Genomic DNA, 17,850 nt, shown 5'->3' with positions numbered 1-17,850 from the left:
TTATTGGACCAAAGAGGTCCTGTAATGACTTTTCGTTACCAAATATGCTGTTCTAAAATTTTCAGAAGGAGGTTGTCTCTTTAAGACACCCAAGTCTTTGAACTCCTGATGCATGGTTTTTCTTTCTGGAATTTGTTTCCTGTAATTATTTGTGCTTTTCTACTTTTTTTTTTCTCTCTCAAATATGTTTTGCATGTAAAAACAAACACTTTCCCGCCTATTAAAATAGTTAAGAATTTTATAGAGAGCAACACATATGGGCTAGAAATACTGCTTATATGAGGAATTCAGTTTTATGAAACAGTGAAACTAGGTCATAATCATCCAAATAGAAAAGTGCATGCCTCTTTTCTTTCTGTTTGAGATTTAGCCCGGAGCCTTTAAAGGAAAGATTTGGTTAGTAGCAAGAACCTGTTTATTTGCTTTTTCACATAGTGAATGAATTTTGCCAAGATATAAATTAAGACAGATTTGCTGTATTTTCTGTACTCAGCATTCAACCATCCGGTCGGCGCATGCACAGGACTAGTTCTTCTTCCAGTCTTCCAAGTCTTCACACTTCCTTCTCTGCGCCTTCCTTCACTGCCCCCTCTTTCCTGAAAAGCTTTTACCAGAATTCAGGTAGACTGTCCCCACAATATGAAAATGAAGTCAGGTGAGATCAGTGTCCTCTGTTTGCAAAGCAAAACTTTCTGCAGTGATATACGGATAATCTTACTAAAGAGTGGCTAATTAATCCTGGAGTGACATGTTTGCATCTTGTACTTACTCTAATCCTGTTTCTAACTTACTGGTTCCAGTGCCGTTTGATAAAAATTAAGAACACATAAAAAATCAGCATTACAAAACTTTTACCGTTAGGTTCTTGGTGAGGTGATGATTTTACTTTGAAAACTATTTTTAGGGGTACTATTCGTGTGTTTCTTTGCCTTGGGCCCCTGAATTTAAGCCTTGTTTTTGTTTGGAGCAAGAAGACCTTGCTAACACAGTTAACAAGTCTCCCTCTGTCAAGCCTATTTTTGAGGTTTGCTTATTTGTTTTCAGCCTTCCTTTGTGTCTTATGGGGCCCAGAATCACAAAGTGAAGCAATTGTATTAAAGTGATTGATACCACCTAAGATAATCTTTCTTTTTCAGTTTATAGAGTACTCAGTGATCATTTATATGATTTTTTAAAAAGTCATATTGGCTATTTTAAATCATACATCACATATTAGGTGCATCAGAGTATTGTTAGCAACTCTTTCAGATAGCCTGATGCATATTTTGAGTCTTGAAGGCATTTGATTTTATTTTGTTTTTGTCCCTAGTACTTAAAATCTATAGATTTTAAGTCTATAGTACTTAAAATCTATAGTTGTTTTTTTAAAAAAATCAGCCGCAAAAAATGAAATGTGGTAATGTTTTTGAAAAATTCTGAAAAATTCTGAAAACTTCAGAGTTGTACGGCTGAAGAGATAGTACACAGGTAAATGTGCTTGCCTTGCACACAGCCAATATGAGTTCAATCACTGGCACTGCATATGGGCCCCTAGGCAATTAGTACAGAGCCAGGAATAAGTGCTGAGCACCATAGGTATGGCCCCAAACCCAAGAACAATTGTTGAAATTAAAAATTCTTACTAATACTCACAGTTGCAGCTGGATATTAGGAGATGGGAGGGCTAAATTGGGAATTCATCTAAAGGAATTGTTGTTGACTTTGAAGGTTGTGGGATGCATTTCTGCTTTTCATGTGTGGCTTGGCTCATTCTCTTCATTGCTGTATAGTATTCCATTTAGATGCCCAAATTTGTCCACTCTCAATATTTGGGTTATTCCTGGATGTGTAGTAATTGACAGTTCTTTCAGTCAGGAGAAGGACTACTTACCAAGAGGAATACATACTATCGACCAGTTTGTTTGGTACAAAAGTCATCTTGGATTTTCTTTGGTCTCCTTTCTTTCAGACTTAGGAAATTCCAAATCTTTGTATGTAATGAGGTTACCTTCAATAGCAAGTGAAATTCTTCTAATTGTTGAATTATCTCTGAGTGTCTTTTATCTGTGTGTGCCAGTGTATTTCTCATTCCAAGAAATATGATTAATAATGGATTAATAAAATTTGTTTCTAAACCTTCCTCTAAATTAGTGCAAAGTCATTTTCAAACATTCATTTTGTTTCGAAGGGAAGGGAGAAGATGTATTTAAACTCATTTTTATAAGTAGAAAAGGATATTAAGAAAGTTGATCACAAAACCAGAATATTACATATGCATTATGAAATAAACTTTGAGGGCCATTATATGCCATGTGAAAATCCCAATTTGCCTTACTGCATAACAATAGTTAATAAGAATATTATGCTCTCAGTGAAATACATTTACAATTTTTTATTATACATTAAAGTGAGCATCAGAAGGACTTCACTTTCGTTCCTGAAACAGCCCTTACTTAAAACATAACGATTAGAAATAGTCACGAAGAGACTTTAGGAGTGCAGCAGCAGTGGTGACTTTTTTTGTTTGTTTGTTTGAAGATTAAGATTGTAATAGAGCTCAAGGTTACATGTTCATCTTCAGTAGTTTCTCTTCAGATATGTGTTACATTCTCTTTTACAGCTTGCTTTGACCTCCTATCCTTCTATACTGCCTCGAAGGCTATTGAAGCCAGAAGGCAAATGTTAGTTTTGCTTTTGAATCTGTCACTGTCATCCCGTTGCTCATTGATTTGTTCGATCGGACACCAGTAACGTCTCTCATTGAGAGACTTATTGTTACTGTTTTTGGCATACCCAATATCCAGTACGCATGGGTAGCTTGCCAGGCTCTGCCGCTTGGGCTCGATACTCTTGGTAGCTTGCCGGGCTCTCCGAGAGGGGCGGAGGAATCGAACTCAGGTCAGCCGTGTGAAAGGTGAACACCCAACCGCTATGCTATCGCTCCAGCCTTGGCAGGGGGGAAAAAAATCCTTATATGAAGTGCTGTATTTCAACATGTGGGATACTTTTAGATTTGTAGAATCAGGGGCCAGAGCGAAAGTATAGTAGGAGGGGTGCTTCCCTTGTACGCGGTTGGCCCAGGTCTGATCCCCAGCATCCCACATGTTCTCCTGAGCCCACCAGGAGTAATCCCTGAGTCCAGAGCCAGGATGAAGCCCTGGCACAGCCAGGTGTGGCTCACAAACCAAAACATAATTACACGAACCAAAACATAATTAAATACATTTGTAGGATCATTAAAATATTTTCCTATTTTCTGGACTTTCTGTTTTCTCAGCTCTAAGAAGTTGAAAAAAATTACTTTTTTGTACAGTTTACCCTATATTTTAATTATCTCATGGGTCGTTTTCAGCATAGAATGAACAGGCCAAAAGACACGACAAGTTTTTTATTATTAAATTTATTTTTGAAAGGATACTCATTATAAACATGTGGCCCCGTTCATGCCCAGGGCGCACAGCCCATCGTGGTCACTGAGTCAGTAAATGGAATACTGCCAGCATCCTGCAGTTCCTAGTTCACTGTTGTCACCCCTCTTCCTGACCTTGAATGCCATCATTTCATTTTGCCTGGTTTCAAATGTAATGAAATGAAACGATGCATTCTTTCAAATCTCACTCTTCACTGAACATTACCTTCCCACAGATCTAATATTCCACAAGCTTTAGAATTTATTTCTGTTTTTTTTTTTTTGGGGGGGGGGCATGGTTCAGTTCATTCATTTTATGGCTGTATAATATTCCACCAAAATACATTGTAATTCACCTACTGGACATGTGAGTTCATTCTAATTTTTTAGTGGAAGAGCTCTGGATATTATTACACTTCTTTTTCATTGTAGATACACATGCATTTTTGATGATGATCTACATAATAGTAAAACTATTAGACAAAAATTCACTCTTAATAGAATTTTACCAACAGCTTGGTCCCTTAGATAAGTTTATTAGTTCCAGTCTCAGAGAGGTCTGGCGTAGTGGACGTGGGTTTGATTTTTCAGCACTCTACGGTTCCCTGGACAACACCTGATATAGTTCTACAAGGCCCCACACTCTGACAGGGAGGCCTAGATTGTGCCTGGCTCTGCAGGCTTTAGCGGTTTTTCATCTTTGGACCCGCGTGTTGAGCTGCTGGCTTGGTTAGCAACGAATTACCAGTTGGGCCCCTGGGACACCTGAGTACAACTTGGGAGGTCACACCCAAAATCTTACTTGAGGGCATATTAAAATTTATGTTTCAAAATAATGTGATATTTACAAAAAATATACAAACGTATTATGGAGAATTCCTACTAGCTCTTTACGTGGGTTTTTTTTTTTTATCAGTTTTGTCTAAATGTTTATATTTTGTGCTAGGGCTTGAATCCATCATGCATATATGCAAAGCCTTTGCTCATGGAGTTGCACCTTTAGCTCAGATTTATCAGTTTTTAACATTTGCTTATTTGCTTTATCATTCTCCTTGTCTATTTTCATATATGTACATGTTAACATATATGTGGATCTCTAAATATGCATTGCCAAGCAAGGTTAATATATACTATCATATATATTTATTTGTACTAGCATACCAATATTACTTCTTAAAAGGTTTATAACCTAAAATTCAAAGTAGACATCTTTGTCTAGGACTATTATTCTGAAATTTTATAAACATGTCACTTTACTGTTTATAAGCAGGCTGAAAAAAAGGGAACCAAGATATTTTTAATGTCATGGTTTATTGATTAGTTAGTTCAACTGCACAACATTGAAACGATAAAGGAAAGAGAATAAAACTATTTGTTTTAACTTTGAAGTTGTTAAAATTGGTATTTTATCATTTAGTAATTAAAGTGTAGTTATGATGATAAGGCATATTATCATAACATTTATTTATCAAATAATGTATCAAATACCTGTTTTATGACAAAGCATTTTTGGTCCTTATAATTGCTTCTCAGGTTTTAATCCTATAAGTTTATTTATATTGAGCTTTATTGGTTAGCTGTTATTTCTTCTATTTACTATGAGTATTTTCAGTGAGAAATAACGTTTTGCAGACAACGTGCCTTTGCTGCAGTTTTGGGTCCATAGTTCTCTCATAATTCATTTTTGATAAAATATAGCATAATCATTCTTTATGGCTTATTATTGAAATAGTCCTTTCTGTTTTATTAGTGACATGAAAATGCCTTTTTATTCTAAATTCTAGTTTTGAATTCCTTTCTCTGTGTGTTAATGACCTTCCTTGTTTTTCCCTGTTGTACTAGACAGGACACTGCTTCCGAATCAAGGTGACTGGAGATTTACAGCTTTACATTTTAAAGTCATAAATTCTCCTAATTGAATATCATTATTAGTTTAAAACTTTTGGCTGTCTTCTGAATGCATGACATTATCCTGTGCTATGACTGGGTATATACTTGGGAAAATATAACCTCTGGTAAAATCCAAAATCACAACTGATCACATAAAATATTGATAGAAGGGCCGGAGAAATAGTTGAGGAGTGAGGCACTGGCTTTGCATGTGGCAGACTCTGGTTCAATCCCTGGCACTGGGTATGGTCCCCAGAACACTGCCACGACTGACCCCTATGCACCAGGATTAAGCCCTGAGCATCACCGGTTGTGGTCAAAATCCAGCAACAACAAAAGAAAAATGTTGCTTTCGGGGTGGGGATGCAACTGAGTGGTTGAGTGTATGCTTCCCATGTATGAGGTCCTTTCCCATGTATGAGCCCCCAGCACTGCCCTCAAACCAAACCAAGTGAAAAATAAATTATGATTGCAGATAGATATCCTGTTTCTACTCTATTTCATGCTGACATTTCCTGAGGGCTGGACTCTGACTTTCAACTAAAGCCTAATTTTTGCTATGAGTTAACACATTAATTTACTTGTTTATAAATATGCCCATAAATTCCTAGAAGGGAATTTTTTTTTTTTGGTTTTTGGGTCACACCCGGCGATGCACAGGGGTTACTCCTGGCTCATGCATTCAGGAATTACTCCTGGCGGTGCTCAGGGGACCATATGGGATGCTGGGATTCGAACCTGGGTCTGCCGCGTGCAAGGCAAACTCCCTACCCGCTGTGCTATTGCTCCAGCCCCAGGGAATGTTTTTTATTTGAAAAGTTCCAAGAAGGTGCAGAAAGGAGTGTCCTGAAGGAAAAATACTCATAAAGCCGAGCCTGCTTTTCACCTGAAGAGGATGATGAGTTGATGAGTATTTTTGTTCAACTTAATTCCTGTCATGATGATTATTTCAGAAACTGGTGAGGGAGTCCAGACCTCCAGTTGTTCTGGACACAGAAAGTGCCGACTTCCTCATTGTGGAAATCTGGCTCCATCAGTGATGATGTCTCTTCCTCTTGATCCTCGTGCAGTTCTTGCTAAACACCCCATTCACAGCTGAGCAGTTTAACTGAAAATGTTTGTTCTTTGCTTTTTCCCCCCTGGGGCTGCATGTTGCTCATATCACAACAAGTTCATGGAAAACCAGACAAGCCTCTCTTTCTATTTAGAACTTACTTCTGTATCACTGTCACTGCCATCCCGTTGTTCATCGATTTGCTCGAGCGGGCACCAGTAATGTCTCCATTGAGAGACTTGTTGTTACTGTTTTTGGCATATTGAATATGCCACGGGTAGCTTGCCAGGCTCTGTCATGTGGGCAAGATACTCTTGATAGCTTGCTGGGCTCTCTGAGAGGGACGGAGGAATCGAACCCTGCCGCTGTGCTATCGCTCAATGTTAAAAAAAAAAAAAGGCACACTTGGGGCCAGGGAGAGGGAAACAGTATAGCCCATACTTCGTATGCAAGAGGCCTGGGTTTCACCTCTAACACTGCTGGTTCCCCTGAGCGCTCCTGAGAGCAACCCAAACACAAAGCTCAGGGGGACCCCTAATACCGCTGAATGTGGCCTGTCACTGTCACTGTCACTGTCATCCCCATCCCGTTGCTCATTGATTTGTTCGAGCAGGCACCAGTAATGTCACCATTGCGAGACTTATTGTTACTGTTTTGGGCATATCAAATACACCACAGGTAGCTTGCCAGGCTCTGCCGTGCGTGCAGGATACTCTCGGTAGCTTGCCGGGCTCTCCGAGAGGGACGGAGGAGTCGAACATGGGTTGGACGCATGAAAGGTGAACACCTTACCACTGTGCTATCGCTCCAGCCCGAATGTGGCCTAAAACAACAAAAAACTAAACTGCATTCAGCATAATTTTAGAAAATCTTTGTTCTCACTCTTTCTTTTAGCTTGATTTCCCCTTCCCCTTCCTTTGATTACATAGAGGTCCTGGTGGCCGGGGTGTTCTGGGGTTTTACAGGTGCCAGGCTTTGGTGCTTATACAACATTCTTTTTAAAATTTAATTAAAGGTAAGACTTAAATGTGGAAATACTAAAGCCATGGCCATATTGGTGGAATGCACCAATTAAATAATAAAAAATAAATCAATGAGCTGTTGAAGGAAGAAAGTTTAAATACTTGTGCATAGAGAGTATCTTCCTCATGAGTTGATTGTATAGTTCACTCATGTTCATATAAGCATGAGTGTTTTGGGAATTAGTTAAAAACACAGGTCAGTGACTGCAAATTTTTATGACCCTCTATACCATTTTAATTTCTTTTATTGAAATAACAGTGGTTTACAACTATATACAGACTTTAAGCACACAGCATTATAATATGACATCTGTATGTGCTAAATTATGTATATTGAATCCCCACCAAACATCTATTTTCCATTCACCAAAATATAGGATAGGGGTCACTCATATACAACTGACCCAAATTTGATTCCTTACTCCACATATGGTCCTCTGAGCACTGCCTGAAGTGACCCCAGAGCACAGCACTTGGTTATCCCCTGAGCACTGAAGGGTGTGATCCAAAAATTCCACTCCCCCCTAATTTCCATTAGCTATCCGTATATTCGATCTTCTCTTTTCTTTCCTTCTTTCTTTCTCTCCCTTTCTTCCTTTCTTTCTCTTCCTTTCTTTCTCTCCCTTTCTTTCTTTCTTTCTTTCTTTCTTTCTTTCTTTCTTTCTTTCTTTCTTTCTTTCTTTCTTTCTTTCTTTCTTTCTTTCTTTCTTTCTTTCTTTCTTCCCCTTCCTTCCTTCCTTCCTTCCTTCCTTCCTTCCTTCCTTCCTTCCTTCCTTCCTTCCTTCCTTCCTTCCTTCCTTCCTTCCTTCCTTCCTTCCTTCCTCCTTCTATATCCAGAGGTGCTCAGAGGTTATTCCTGGCCCTGTGCTCAGGAATCACTCCTGGACAGTGTTTGGGGACCCTATGGGATGCTGGGATTGAAGCTACAAGGCAAGCACCCTACCCGCTGTACTATTGCCTTGTCCCTCGCTTCTCCTTTTTAAATATAGATAACTCCAGTGGTTAATCCCTTGTTGACTCGTAGCTCAGATACTGATTTCCACTAGGATAGTTCAACCTCAGTTTTGTTTAATTACTGAAGTTTTCCCTAGGATGATAGCTGTGTACCCAGTTGAAAGCCAAAACTTAAACTGTTGCTGCACCTGTTTCGATGATGAGTTAAATTCTGCTGTGAACCCTGCAAGGGGGGAGAGGGCGAGCACTAAAGTCATAGCTGTGTTTTTCCATGCAGCCTTTCTTGAGGCATTTACAAAGAGAAAACTTATTTTGAGTTCTCTTAAACAGTTGCTCTCACATTAATCAGGTTTAAAATCTGTCTGGAGTGGTAATGCATGTTGTTTAGCTACAGATTTAGTGCTTAGTCATTAATTTGAACTTTATGATGGGATGGGGTGGAAACGTTTGCTCAGCAGAGCTATGAGGCTGTAAAATTGGTGCTGGCAGAGCTTACTTTGGTGCAAAGTGTATCTGTGTTGACCTCGTCGGAAATAAACACGACTGCAGCCTTACTAAAAGGATGTGAGTCTCCATGAGAGGTTACCAGAACCTGCGATCTGTGCATTAGTCAGTCAATTCCTGCATTAGTATAAAATACCAGTAAGAGCTGACATGCTGACGGCTGTCAGTCAGAGTGTATTGAGTTATCTTGCAGCTTTGTATGTCAGGCGGGCGTTCCTATCATGCCCATACCTTGTGGTCAATGCTGGGTCCAGAAACTTGGAAATTACCTCCCAATCTGTATGGTGATACCCATAATGCTATATATTTCTTCCCTTATAAACTTGTCATTTGTGCTCACGGACTGTGGTTCTTAATTGGTGATGTAATTGGAAGTCAATGTAGAGTCTATCAATACAAAAACAATGAAAATTCTCTAGGTTTTATTTCCTAGTTATGCATTTTTCATTTCATAAATTTCCTGCAGAGGTAATTCTGGCACTGAAAACTTATCCTGAATATATCTCCTAGCAGTTTTATAATGCAAACTTGATATTCTAAAATGCAGAAGAATGATCAAAGTGACTATTAAAAAAAGAGAGAGTCATAATTTGTTTCATCTTTTAAAAATTGTGAAGACATGAGTTTGAGAAATAGCACAAGGGTTAAGGTGCTTGCCTTGCATGCACCTGACCCTAGTTTGGTCCCTGACATCATAAAGTACCCCAAGAATAGCCAGAAGCCCCTACGCATTGCCAAGTATGACACAATCCCCCACCTCCAAATGTAAGGACAGTTAATGCACTTCCGTGTATATTTTGCTACATTATTGTGTTTGATTCTTCAATTTAAATATTAAGAAGAATGTACTTTATCAATGTAATGGAAATAAGGCATTTAAATTAATATAGAAGAGATGCTAATGATATTTCCCAGTATTTCTCTTAAATGCTATCCCATTCAAAATGGAAAGGGAGGACCAGAGAGATGGTTCAGGAGGCTGGCGCACACACTTTGCATGCTGCAGGCCCACATTTGATCTCTAGCATTGTGTAAACCCCAGCACTGATACAGAAATAGTCCCCCATACCACTGGGTATGGCCAAGAAAAAGGTGCCAGGAGGGTAGGCTGGGCTGCGTGCGTGTGTGTGTGTGTGTGTGTGTGTGTGTGTGTGTGTGGTGTGTGTGTAAGACAGAGAGACAGAGACGGAGAGACAGAAAGAGTGGAGGAGGGAGTGGGAGTCAGAGAGGGAGGGGGCAGAGGGACAGAGAGAGCAGAGAGAGAGCGGGGGGGGGGGGTACTAATGGAAACTTTTCTTGCTAGTTAGGCTCTTTCCACCTCTCACCACACACTCAGGATCACAAGAGTTCCGGAAGCTTTGTTTTTTGAGATTTAGTGGACGTTTGTTTGAATTAATCAAAAAAGTTTCAATATTGGCACCAACATAAATTACAGTGCCAAGATGTCTGTAATTGGGGATCGGGGACTGCCTGGGATTTAATCTTGGCTCCTTCACTACCTTTGGGACTGAGAGCAAGTTACAGAGCTTCCTTTTAACTTCACTTTCCTCACTCCATATGGGAGAAGGAATAATACTTAGTCCATGTACAATGCTTAGGCATTGCCTTGCAAATATCATGTTTTAAATTTTTTTGTATTAGACTTATTATTGTCATAGTAAATACTTGATATTTTGTTTTTATTTCCACTCAGAAACTGGATTTGTGCTTGCATACCTGCTAAGTTTAAAGGAGATGTCAAAGCAAATGCTAACATTACAGTAAAAAAAAAAAACCCTGAAAGATAATAGCATTAAAAAAAGAAAACCTTTCCTTCTCATCTAGTGTAAGTTGCAAGGCAGATTGTAAGGACTTTAATGCATAGAAGTGTTTTGTATGGTATTTTTTTCATATGGTTCTGAATCTTAAAATTTGTTTGTTTGGGGGGGGAATGGTATATTCGCCATTATTCAGGATTTATTCCTAGCTCTGCACTCAGGAATCACTCCTGGCAGACTCGGTGGGGCTTTTGGGGATGGAACCCAGTCAGCTGAGTGCAAGGCAAGTGTTCTATCTGCTGGACTATTGCTCTGGGCCCTGGTTCTGACACTTGAAATCAGTACCTTAAGAGGGCCAGATTGTGCTTGCTTCGGCAGCACATAAACTAAAATTGGAACGATACAGAGAAGATTAGCATGGCCCCTGCGCAAGGGTGACATGCAAATTCGTGAAGTGTTCCATATTTTTAAAACGATCACTTTATGACTGAAATGCAAACATGAAGATTCGTAAGTTTGTAATTGAACCTCATGGTGATTCACTAATTAAAAATTTAAAAAAATATAAAAAGGAAAAAAAAAGAGGGCCAGATTGCTGACTAAATGTAAGTCATAATGCTAACTGCTGAAGTTGCATCTATGTACAAAATATGAAGATTCTCACCTGAACCCTGGCTTCTGCATACATATCTTCTCTTATTAAATGAAGCAGACAGTTTTATTTTACCGCAGCCACCAAACTACTTCTTCAGTATTTTAAGATAAAGGGTCATTGTCTGTAGATAACTTCATTCGACTGTAGTCTTATATTTTGACTGCTGATTCTTGGATTTTGGTTGATCATTGTATTGCAGTCATAGAAGGAAAATAGTTACTTGGCCATTTATTTTGATTAAAAAATTTGATATTTTGGGGCTGGAACAATAGCACAGCGGGTTGGGCGTTTGCCTTGCACGTGGCCAACCTGGGTTCGAATCCCAGCATCCCATATGGTCCCCTGAGCACCGCCAGGAGTAATTCATGAGTGCAGAGCCAGGAGTAACCCCTGTGCATCGCCAGGTGTGACCCAAAAAAGCAAAAAAAAAAAATTGATATTTGAGGTGTGGACCACAGAGATACTACAGGGATTAAGGTACTTGTCCTGCCTTCAGCCAACCCCTGTTTGCTCCCCAGCACCACAGGCGGTTCTGTCTCCTTCGGGTGTAGCCCTGGAGACCCCAAACCCTAGGGGTGACTAGGGCAGCTGAGGTGGCCTCGGTGATCCCTGGCACTGGAGGGCTAGAACAAAACTGTGTTTTCTCCCGGCTCCTGCATTTAACCATCAGCCTGGCTGTCAAATAATAGTTTAAATAAAAACACTCCACAGATATTCATTGCATAAATACTGCTAAATCCTAGGAAACTTTAACTCAGAAGTTAAATGGCTCAACTAACATGTCAGGAATAAACAAAGGACCAAACTTCTCAAGATTCTTTGTCGGTAATTATGACTTTAGAAGCTTTTTTTTGACAAAAGGCTCTGGTGTCCCCAAAGCATAGTGAGTGAGATGTCGTTGGCACTCACTGTTCTATAGAATAACAGTTCTATAGAACCAGGGATTCCCCGACTACTGGGTCAACTGGACGTTTTAGGGAAATTTTTTTTTAATTTTGTTTTGGGGCCTCCCCCAGTGGTGCTGGTAATGCACTTATGAACTAGGCATTCATCAAATGAGGGCAAGTGAGCAATGAGGCAGTTACCAAAATGAAGATACAGGGTACTTTAGAGTGCTGTCTGGGATATGGATATTCTAATAGCACATTTGAACTGTAGTTTATAAAAGGGAATAATATGAATTTGATGCTCTCCAAAGAAGAAGGAAAGGTGAACTTATTTATTTATTTACTTATGTGTTTGCTTTTTGGATCACACCCAGTGATGCTCAGGGGTTACTCCTGGCTCTGCACTCAGGAATTACTCCTGGCAGTGCTGGGGGGACCAAATGCGATGCTGATGCTGAGGACTGAACTCAGGCATGTGAGGCAAACACCCTACCTGCTGTCCTATCGCTCCGGCTCCATTATTTATTCGTTCTTATGTGACACATTCAAGGGTTCTAATTTTTTTTTTCCCAAGCTGTTTAAGTGGGTGGCCTATCATGAGAGGTAGGAATCAGCTACTTTCTGAAGTATCATTAAACATCATGACATTTTCTGTCTGTGGCAGCTCCGAGGTTTGCCTTTTTCTTCACGTTAATTTAACTATTCCAGAGGTTCCATTTTCTGGAAGATAGATCAAGACTAGAAAAGAATGATTTATTTGTGAACAGTGTGTGTAGATTAAGGAAAGCAAATAGAACAGTGATAGCAGGTGTTGATTTGCTATTATCGATCGCCCCAGGGTTCTTCTGCGTGTCGTGACCTTTCTAGCTGAGTTTCAGTTCTCACTGAAAGTTAGTGGCACTTCTTGACTCCATCCAAAAACCCCGTCTTTCACTTGTTCTCTCCGCGTGTGAATGTTGGTATCTTCGTATTCTCTCGGGAAAGAGAAAGGGAGCCGTGAAATAGTTCTGACACTGAAGACAACACATGTTGCCTGACATTCCGGCTGCAAACAGAATTGCTCAGAAAAGTACCTTTGACTCATCCTTATAGTGCAGCCTAGGAGAGCCGAAGGAGGAGTGGACTTTTCAGGGGAGCAAAACCCTGAGAGCAGCCGGGGAAATACTCAGGTGGGCGAGCACTTGGCTCAGGATGTGCTCAGGCTCTAAGTTCCACCCTAGCCCATTGGGCCCACCAAGTGTGGTTCTGGTGGCCCCTGGTCCCGTTGCACTCAGCATGCAGTGCTCACCTGAACACCAACGCCCCAGAACCTATAGTGCTGCCGATCATCCCTTTACGAAAAAAATTAAAAGAGTTCTTAGGCAATGTGTTTTGTGATCCCCCCCCTCCACACACACAGAATACTGCCCAACCAAAAATAAATAAATACAGATGATTTTAGTATCAACTCATTTGACCACCTTAGGGAGTTCTGTACATTGTTTTCCCTCAAGGAGAATCCCAATGCATGCTAGTTTCTGAGAAGCTCTACTATCGAGAAGCCTGTTTACTATTTAAAAAAATTAACCTCACCCATCTGATAGCACTAGAGTTTGTGTTCCTTAATGTATCACCTTACAGCAGCCCCCTTTGATTTCTTTTGAATTTAAAAATTTTTAGAAATGTAATCATTTATTCATTGCATTATTGAATAAATAAAGGACCCTTAATCAGGCTATGTTCTGCCATAATCTTGCTCTTGGCAGCTAACAGATCCAAAAGAGAGTGTAGTGGGGCCGGAGCGATAGTGTAGTGGATAGGGCATTTGCCTTGCATGCAGCCACCCAGGTTTGATCCCTGGCATCCCTTAAGGTCCCCTGAGCTCAGAGATAGGAGTGAACCCTTGAGCACCACTGGGTGTGGCCCAAAAATCAGAGAGAGAGAAAGAAAGAGCGTAGCAGTCACAGGCCTTTAGAATCTGCTTTCATCTACTGCATTGTTCAGGATAGACTGAATTCCATCATTTCTTTTTAGCAAAGTGTGAGACCCTCACTCAAACTGCTTTTGTTTGGTTTGGGGGCCACACCCAGCGGTGCTCGGGCCACACCCAGCGGTGCTCTGGGCTCAGGATCACTCTTGAACCGCCTGGTGGACCATACGGGGTGCCAGGATTGAACCCGGGTCAGCTGGGTGCAAGGCGAAAGCCCGACCTGCTGTGTGTACTATCGCTCCAGCCCCAGCTCAAACCGTGTTTGCTCCCCGGTGTTCAGTCTTTTGAGTCTTCAGGTTAGAGCTGAGCATGGTCGGCTCCCGTGGAATGAGCAGAAACAGGCCCGCTTCTCACCGCTGGGCTGTGGCCGGGGTGGCGCGGTCCGGGCCACCTGCCCGGGTGCCTGGGGTTGTGTGGCTCCAGTCGCCTGTGCCTTGCGCTTGTGAATGGCTTGCGCTCTGGTTGTGTCGTTGGGAACTGTGTGATGCGTTTCTCCTGACCAACCCCATGTCCCCTCTGCTTTCTGCAGCGATGGAGAGGGGAGGAAAAGGACCTCGTCGACTTGCAGCAACGAGTCCCTAAGCGTCGGCGGGACCCCGGTCACTCCTCGCAGAATCTCCTGGCGGCAGCGCATTTTCCTCCGGGTCGCCTCTCCCCTGAACAAATCTCCCTCCGCCATGCAGGAGCACGGTCTGTGTGGGTCTCACCAACGCATTTCCTCCTCTCCGGTGTCTCACCCCAGGGGTCGGGGGGCGCAGCCTGTGGACAGAGAGCCTGAGGGGATGATAGTGGGCAGTCAGTGAGTGCTTGCCGGGTGAAAGAATGGACGAGTGCGTTGCAAAACCTGTCTAGGGCCCTGTCCCGTGCAACGGGAGCTATGATAGTGCTAGAAAGGAAGTATTTTTGTTCTTAATTTGTGAAGCAGCCTGCTTTTTCGGAATCAAGCGTCACACGTAAAGCAAAGTGACAGAGAAATGTTGAATAATAAGTAAATGGATACAGACAGAGTAGGCACATATGCACCGAGAAAGAGCAGTGATGTTTCTTTGTGAACGTTAGATTTATTAGAAATTGAAGCAACAAAATTTAAAGGGGCCAAAGTTGGGGCCAAGGGGTTTAACAGCCCACCTACTCCCTCATGCTTTAGCATTGCACCTTGCAGGATCATTGTGGGTGGTCTCTGGGTCCCCTGAGCATGGCTTGGGGACCCCCAGAATAAATAAGTGAGTAAAAGGAACAAATATGCAAATATAAATATAAGAATAAAAGTTAGTATAAGGATATCACTGTCACTGTCATCCTGTTGCTCATTGATTTGCTCGATTGGGCACCAGTAACGTCTTCATTTTGAGACTTGTTACTGGTTTTAGCATGTTGAATACAACATGGGTAGCTTGCCAGGCTCTGCCATGCGGGCGAGATACTCTTGGTAGCTTGCCGGGCTCTCTGAGAGGGGCGGAGGAATCAAACCCTCGTGCAAGGCAAACGCCCTGCCTCTGTGCTATCACTCCAGCCCAGTATAAGAATATAATTGTAAGAATAAAGAAGATGTGACAATGATGAAAACATGTAATTGTGAAGAGCCCAGGTCAATTAGGGCACTTGACTGCAAGATGCTGACCTGGGTTTAACCCCCAGCACCACACTTAGTCGCCCAAACTCCAACAGGTGCCATCTCTGAGCACAGAATCACGAGTAAGTTCCGAGCACCTCAGGGGGTGGCCCAAAGCACATTGTTCGCCTTGGGAGCTAACAATGAGAGTAGAATTTGGAAGTACAGTAAATCAGTAGCTTTGATGGGGGATTTTGACAAATACCACTGTGAAATTTAAATATAGAAAAATTTAAAAATAGAGACTATTTTAGCACACATCCAAAAGAACAAAAGCAACCGCTGTTGGAGAGGATGTGGGGAGAAAGGGACCCTTCTACACTGCTGGTGGGAATGCCGGCTAGTTCAGCCCTTTTGGAAAACAGTATGGACGACTCTCAAAAAACTTGAGGTTGAGCTCCCATTTGACCCAGCAATACCACTGCTGGGAATATATCCCAGAAAAGCCAAAAAGTATAGTCGAAGTGACATATGCACTTATATGTTCACCGCAGCACTGTTTACAATAGCCAGAATCTGGAAAAAACCCGAGTGCCCTAGAACAGATGACTGGTTGAAGAAACTCTGGTACATATATACAATGGAATACTATGCAGCTGTTAGAAAAAATGAGGTCATGACGTTTGCATATAAGTGGATCTACATGGAAAGTATCATGCTAAGTGAAATGAGTCAGAAAGAGAGAGACAGACATAGAAAGATTGCACTCATCTGTGGAATATAGAATAATAGACTATAAGACGAACACCCAAGAATAGTAGAAATAAGTACCAGGAGGTTGTCACCATGGCTTGGAGGCTGTTCTCTCACTCTGGGCAACTCAGAGAAGGGAACAGCAAGTAAAATGTGGTTGTTGGTCATGTGGGGGAAAGATGATGCGGGCCAAATATAGACTAGAGACTGAACGCAATGGCCACTCAACACCTTTATTGCAAACCACAACACCTAACCAGAGAGAGAGAACAAAAGGGAATTCCCTGCCATAGTGGCAGGGTGGGGTGGGGGGAGACGGGACTGGGAAGGGGGGGTGGGATGTTGGGTTTACTGGTGGTGGAGAATGGGCACTTGTGAAGGGATGGGTTATCAAACTCTGTAAGGGAGAAACATGAGCACAAAAATGTATAAATCTGTAACTGTACCCTCACGTTGACTCACTAATTAAAAATAAACTATAAAAAAAAAAAAAAAAAAATAGAGACTATTTGAGAAACACATCTTAAACAATCTCTAGTATTTATACAGAATTTGGGGCCCCTGTAGAGGAAAGTTACTTATTTTTTAATAGGTATGAGACAGTTACAAAAATCATGTACTTTGCTGCAAAGATTTTTTGAATAATTTCCGTGTTAGTATGTAAAATATTTATGCTATGTTTCCTGATTATAGTGAGAGGTGGCAAGGGACAGGAAAAGGAGGATAGAGGTAAGAAGGGTTGGACAGGAGGCAGAAAGAAGGTTGTATTGCAGGTGATAAAACTTTTGTGCTTGCTTCAGTATGACCTACTCTAAAGGATGACAAAAATATCAGGTGTTTAGAAACTGAAAGCTAGAAGGAAGAAAGTATCAGAAACTAGAACGAAGAAAGTATGACTGGGACTACACATCAAAATTCGGTGGTATTTAAAGGGCAGTTCTAAAACCAAGAAAGCCACAACAAAATTAACTAAGACTTCAGCCCAAAAACCCAGTAAAAGAACTATACGATATTTTTAAAATTACTGTTTACTGGGGCCAGAGTGATGGTAAAGTGGGTAGGGTACTTGCTTTGCATGTGGCCAACCTGGGTTTGACCCCCGACACCCCTTATGTTCCCCTAAACCCACCAGGAGTGATCCCTAAGCACAGAGCCAGGAGTAAGCGCTGAGCATTCAATAGTAAAAAAAAAATTATAAACTTATTTATTGGGCTGGATCGATAGCACAGCGGGTAGGGCGTTTGCCTTACACGTGGCCAACCCACGTGTAAGGGTTCGATTCCTCCGCCCCTCTCAGAGAGCCCTGCAAGCTACTAAGAGTATCCTGCCCGCACAGCAGAACCTGGCAAGCTCCCTGTGGCGTATTCGATATGCCAAAAAAAAAACCAGTAACAACACATCTCACAATGGAGACGTTACTGGTGCCCGCTCGAGCAGTGATACAGTGATACAGTGACACTTATTT

The 17,850-nt window shown here is 41.5% G+C and overlaps 1 protein-coding gene and 1 non-coding gene across 4 annotated transcripts in view; both read left to right on the top strand.

The window, feature by feature from the left end:
- Positions 1–17,850, top strand: part of TBC1D4 (TBC1 domain family member 4) — a 208,104-nt gene that overhangs the window by 156,288 nt on the left and 33,966 nt on the right. The window contains exons 11-13 of one of the 3 annotated variants that reach the window (XM_055123680.1): positions 494–655; positions 5,231–5,254; positions 14,610–14,770. In XM_055123680.1, coding sequence (XP_054979655.1) covers positions 494–655; positions 5,231–5,254; positions 14,610–14,770 — 347 coding nt within the window. Of the gene's footprint in view, positions 1–493; positions 656–5,230; positions 5,255–14,609; positions 14,777–17,850 lie in introns of all 3 variants that reach the window. The other 2 variants (XM_055123679.1, XM_055123678.1) reach the window with 2 other exon arrangements.
- Positions 10,932–11,038, top strand: LOC129401262 (U6 spliceosomal RNA). The gene has a single exon (XR_008628193.1). It is a non-coding gene; the product is annotated as a U6 spliceosomal RNA (small nuclear RNA).

This window comes from Sorex araneus, chromosome 1 (genome assembly GCF_027595985.1).
Source record: "Sorex araneus isolate mSorAra2 chromosome 1, mSorAra2.pri, whole genome shotgun sequence".
Classification (NCBI taxonomy): Eukaryota; Metazoa; Chordata; class Mammalia; order Eulipotyphla; family Soricidae; genus Sorex; species Sorex araneus.
This window is presented reverse-complemented; position numbering and strand designations above follow the sequence as displayed.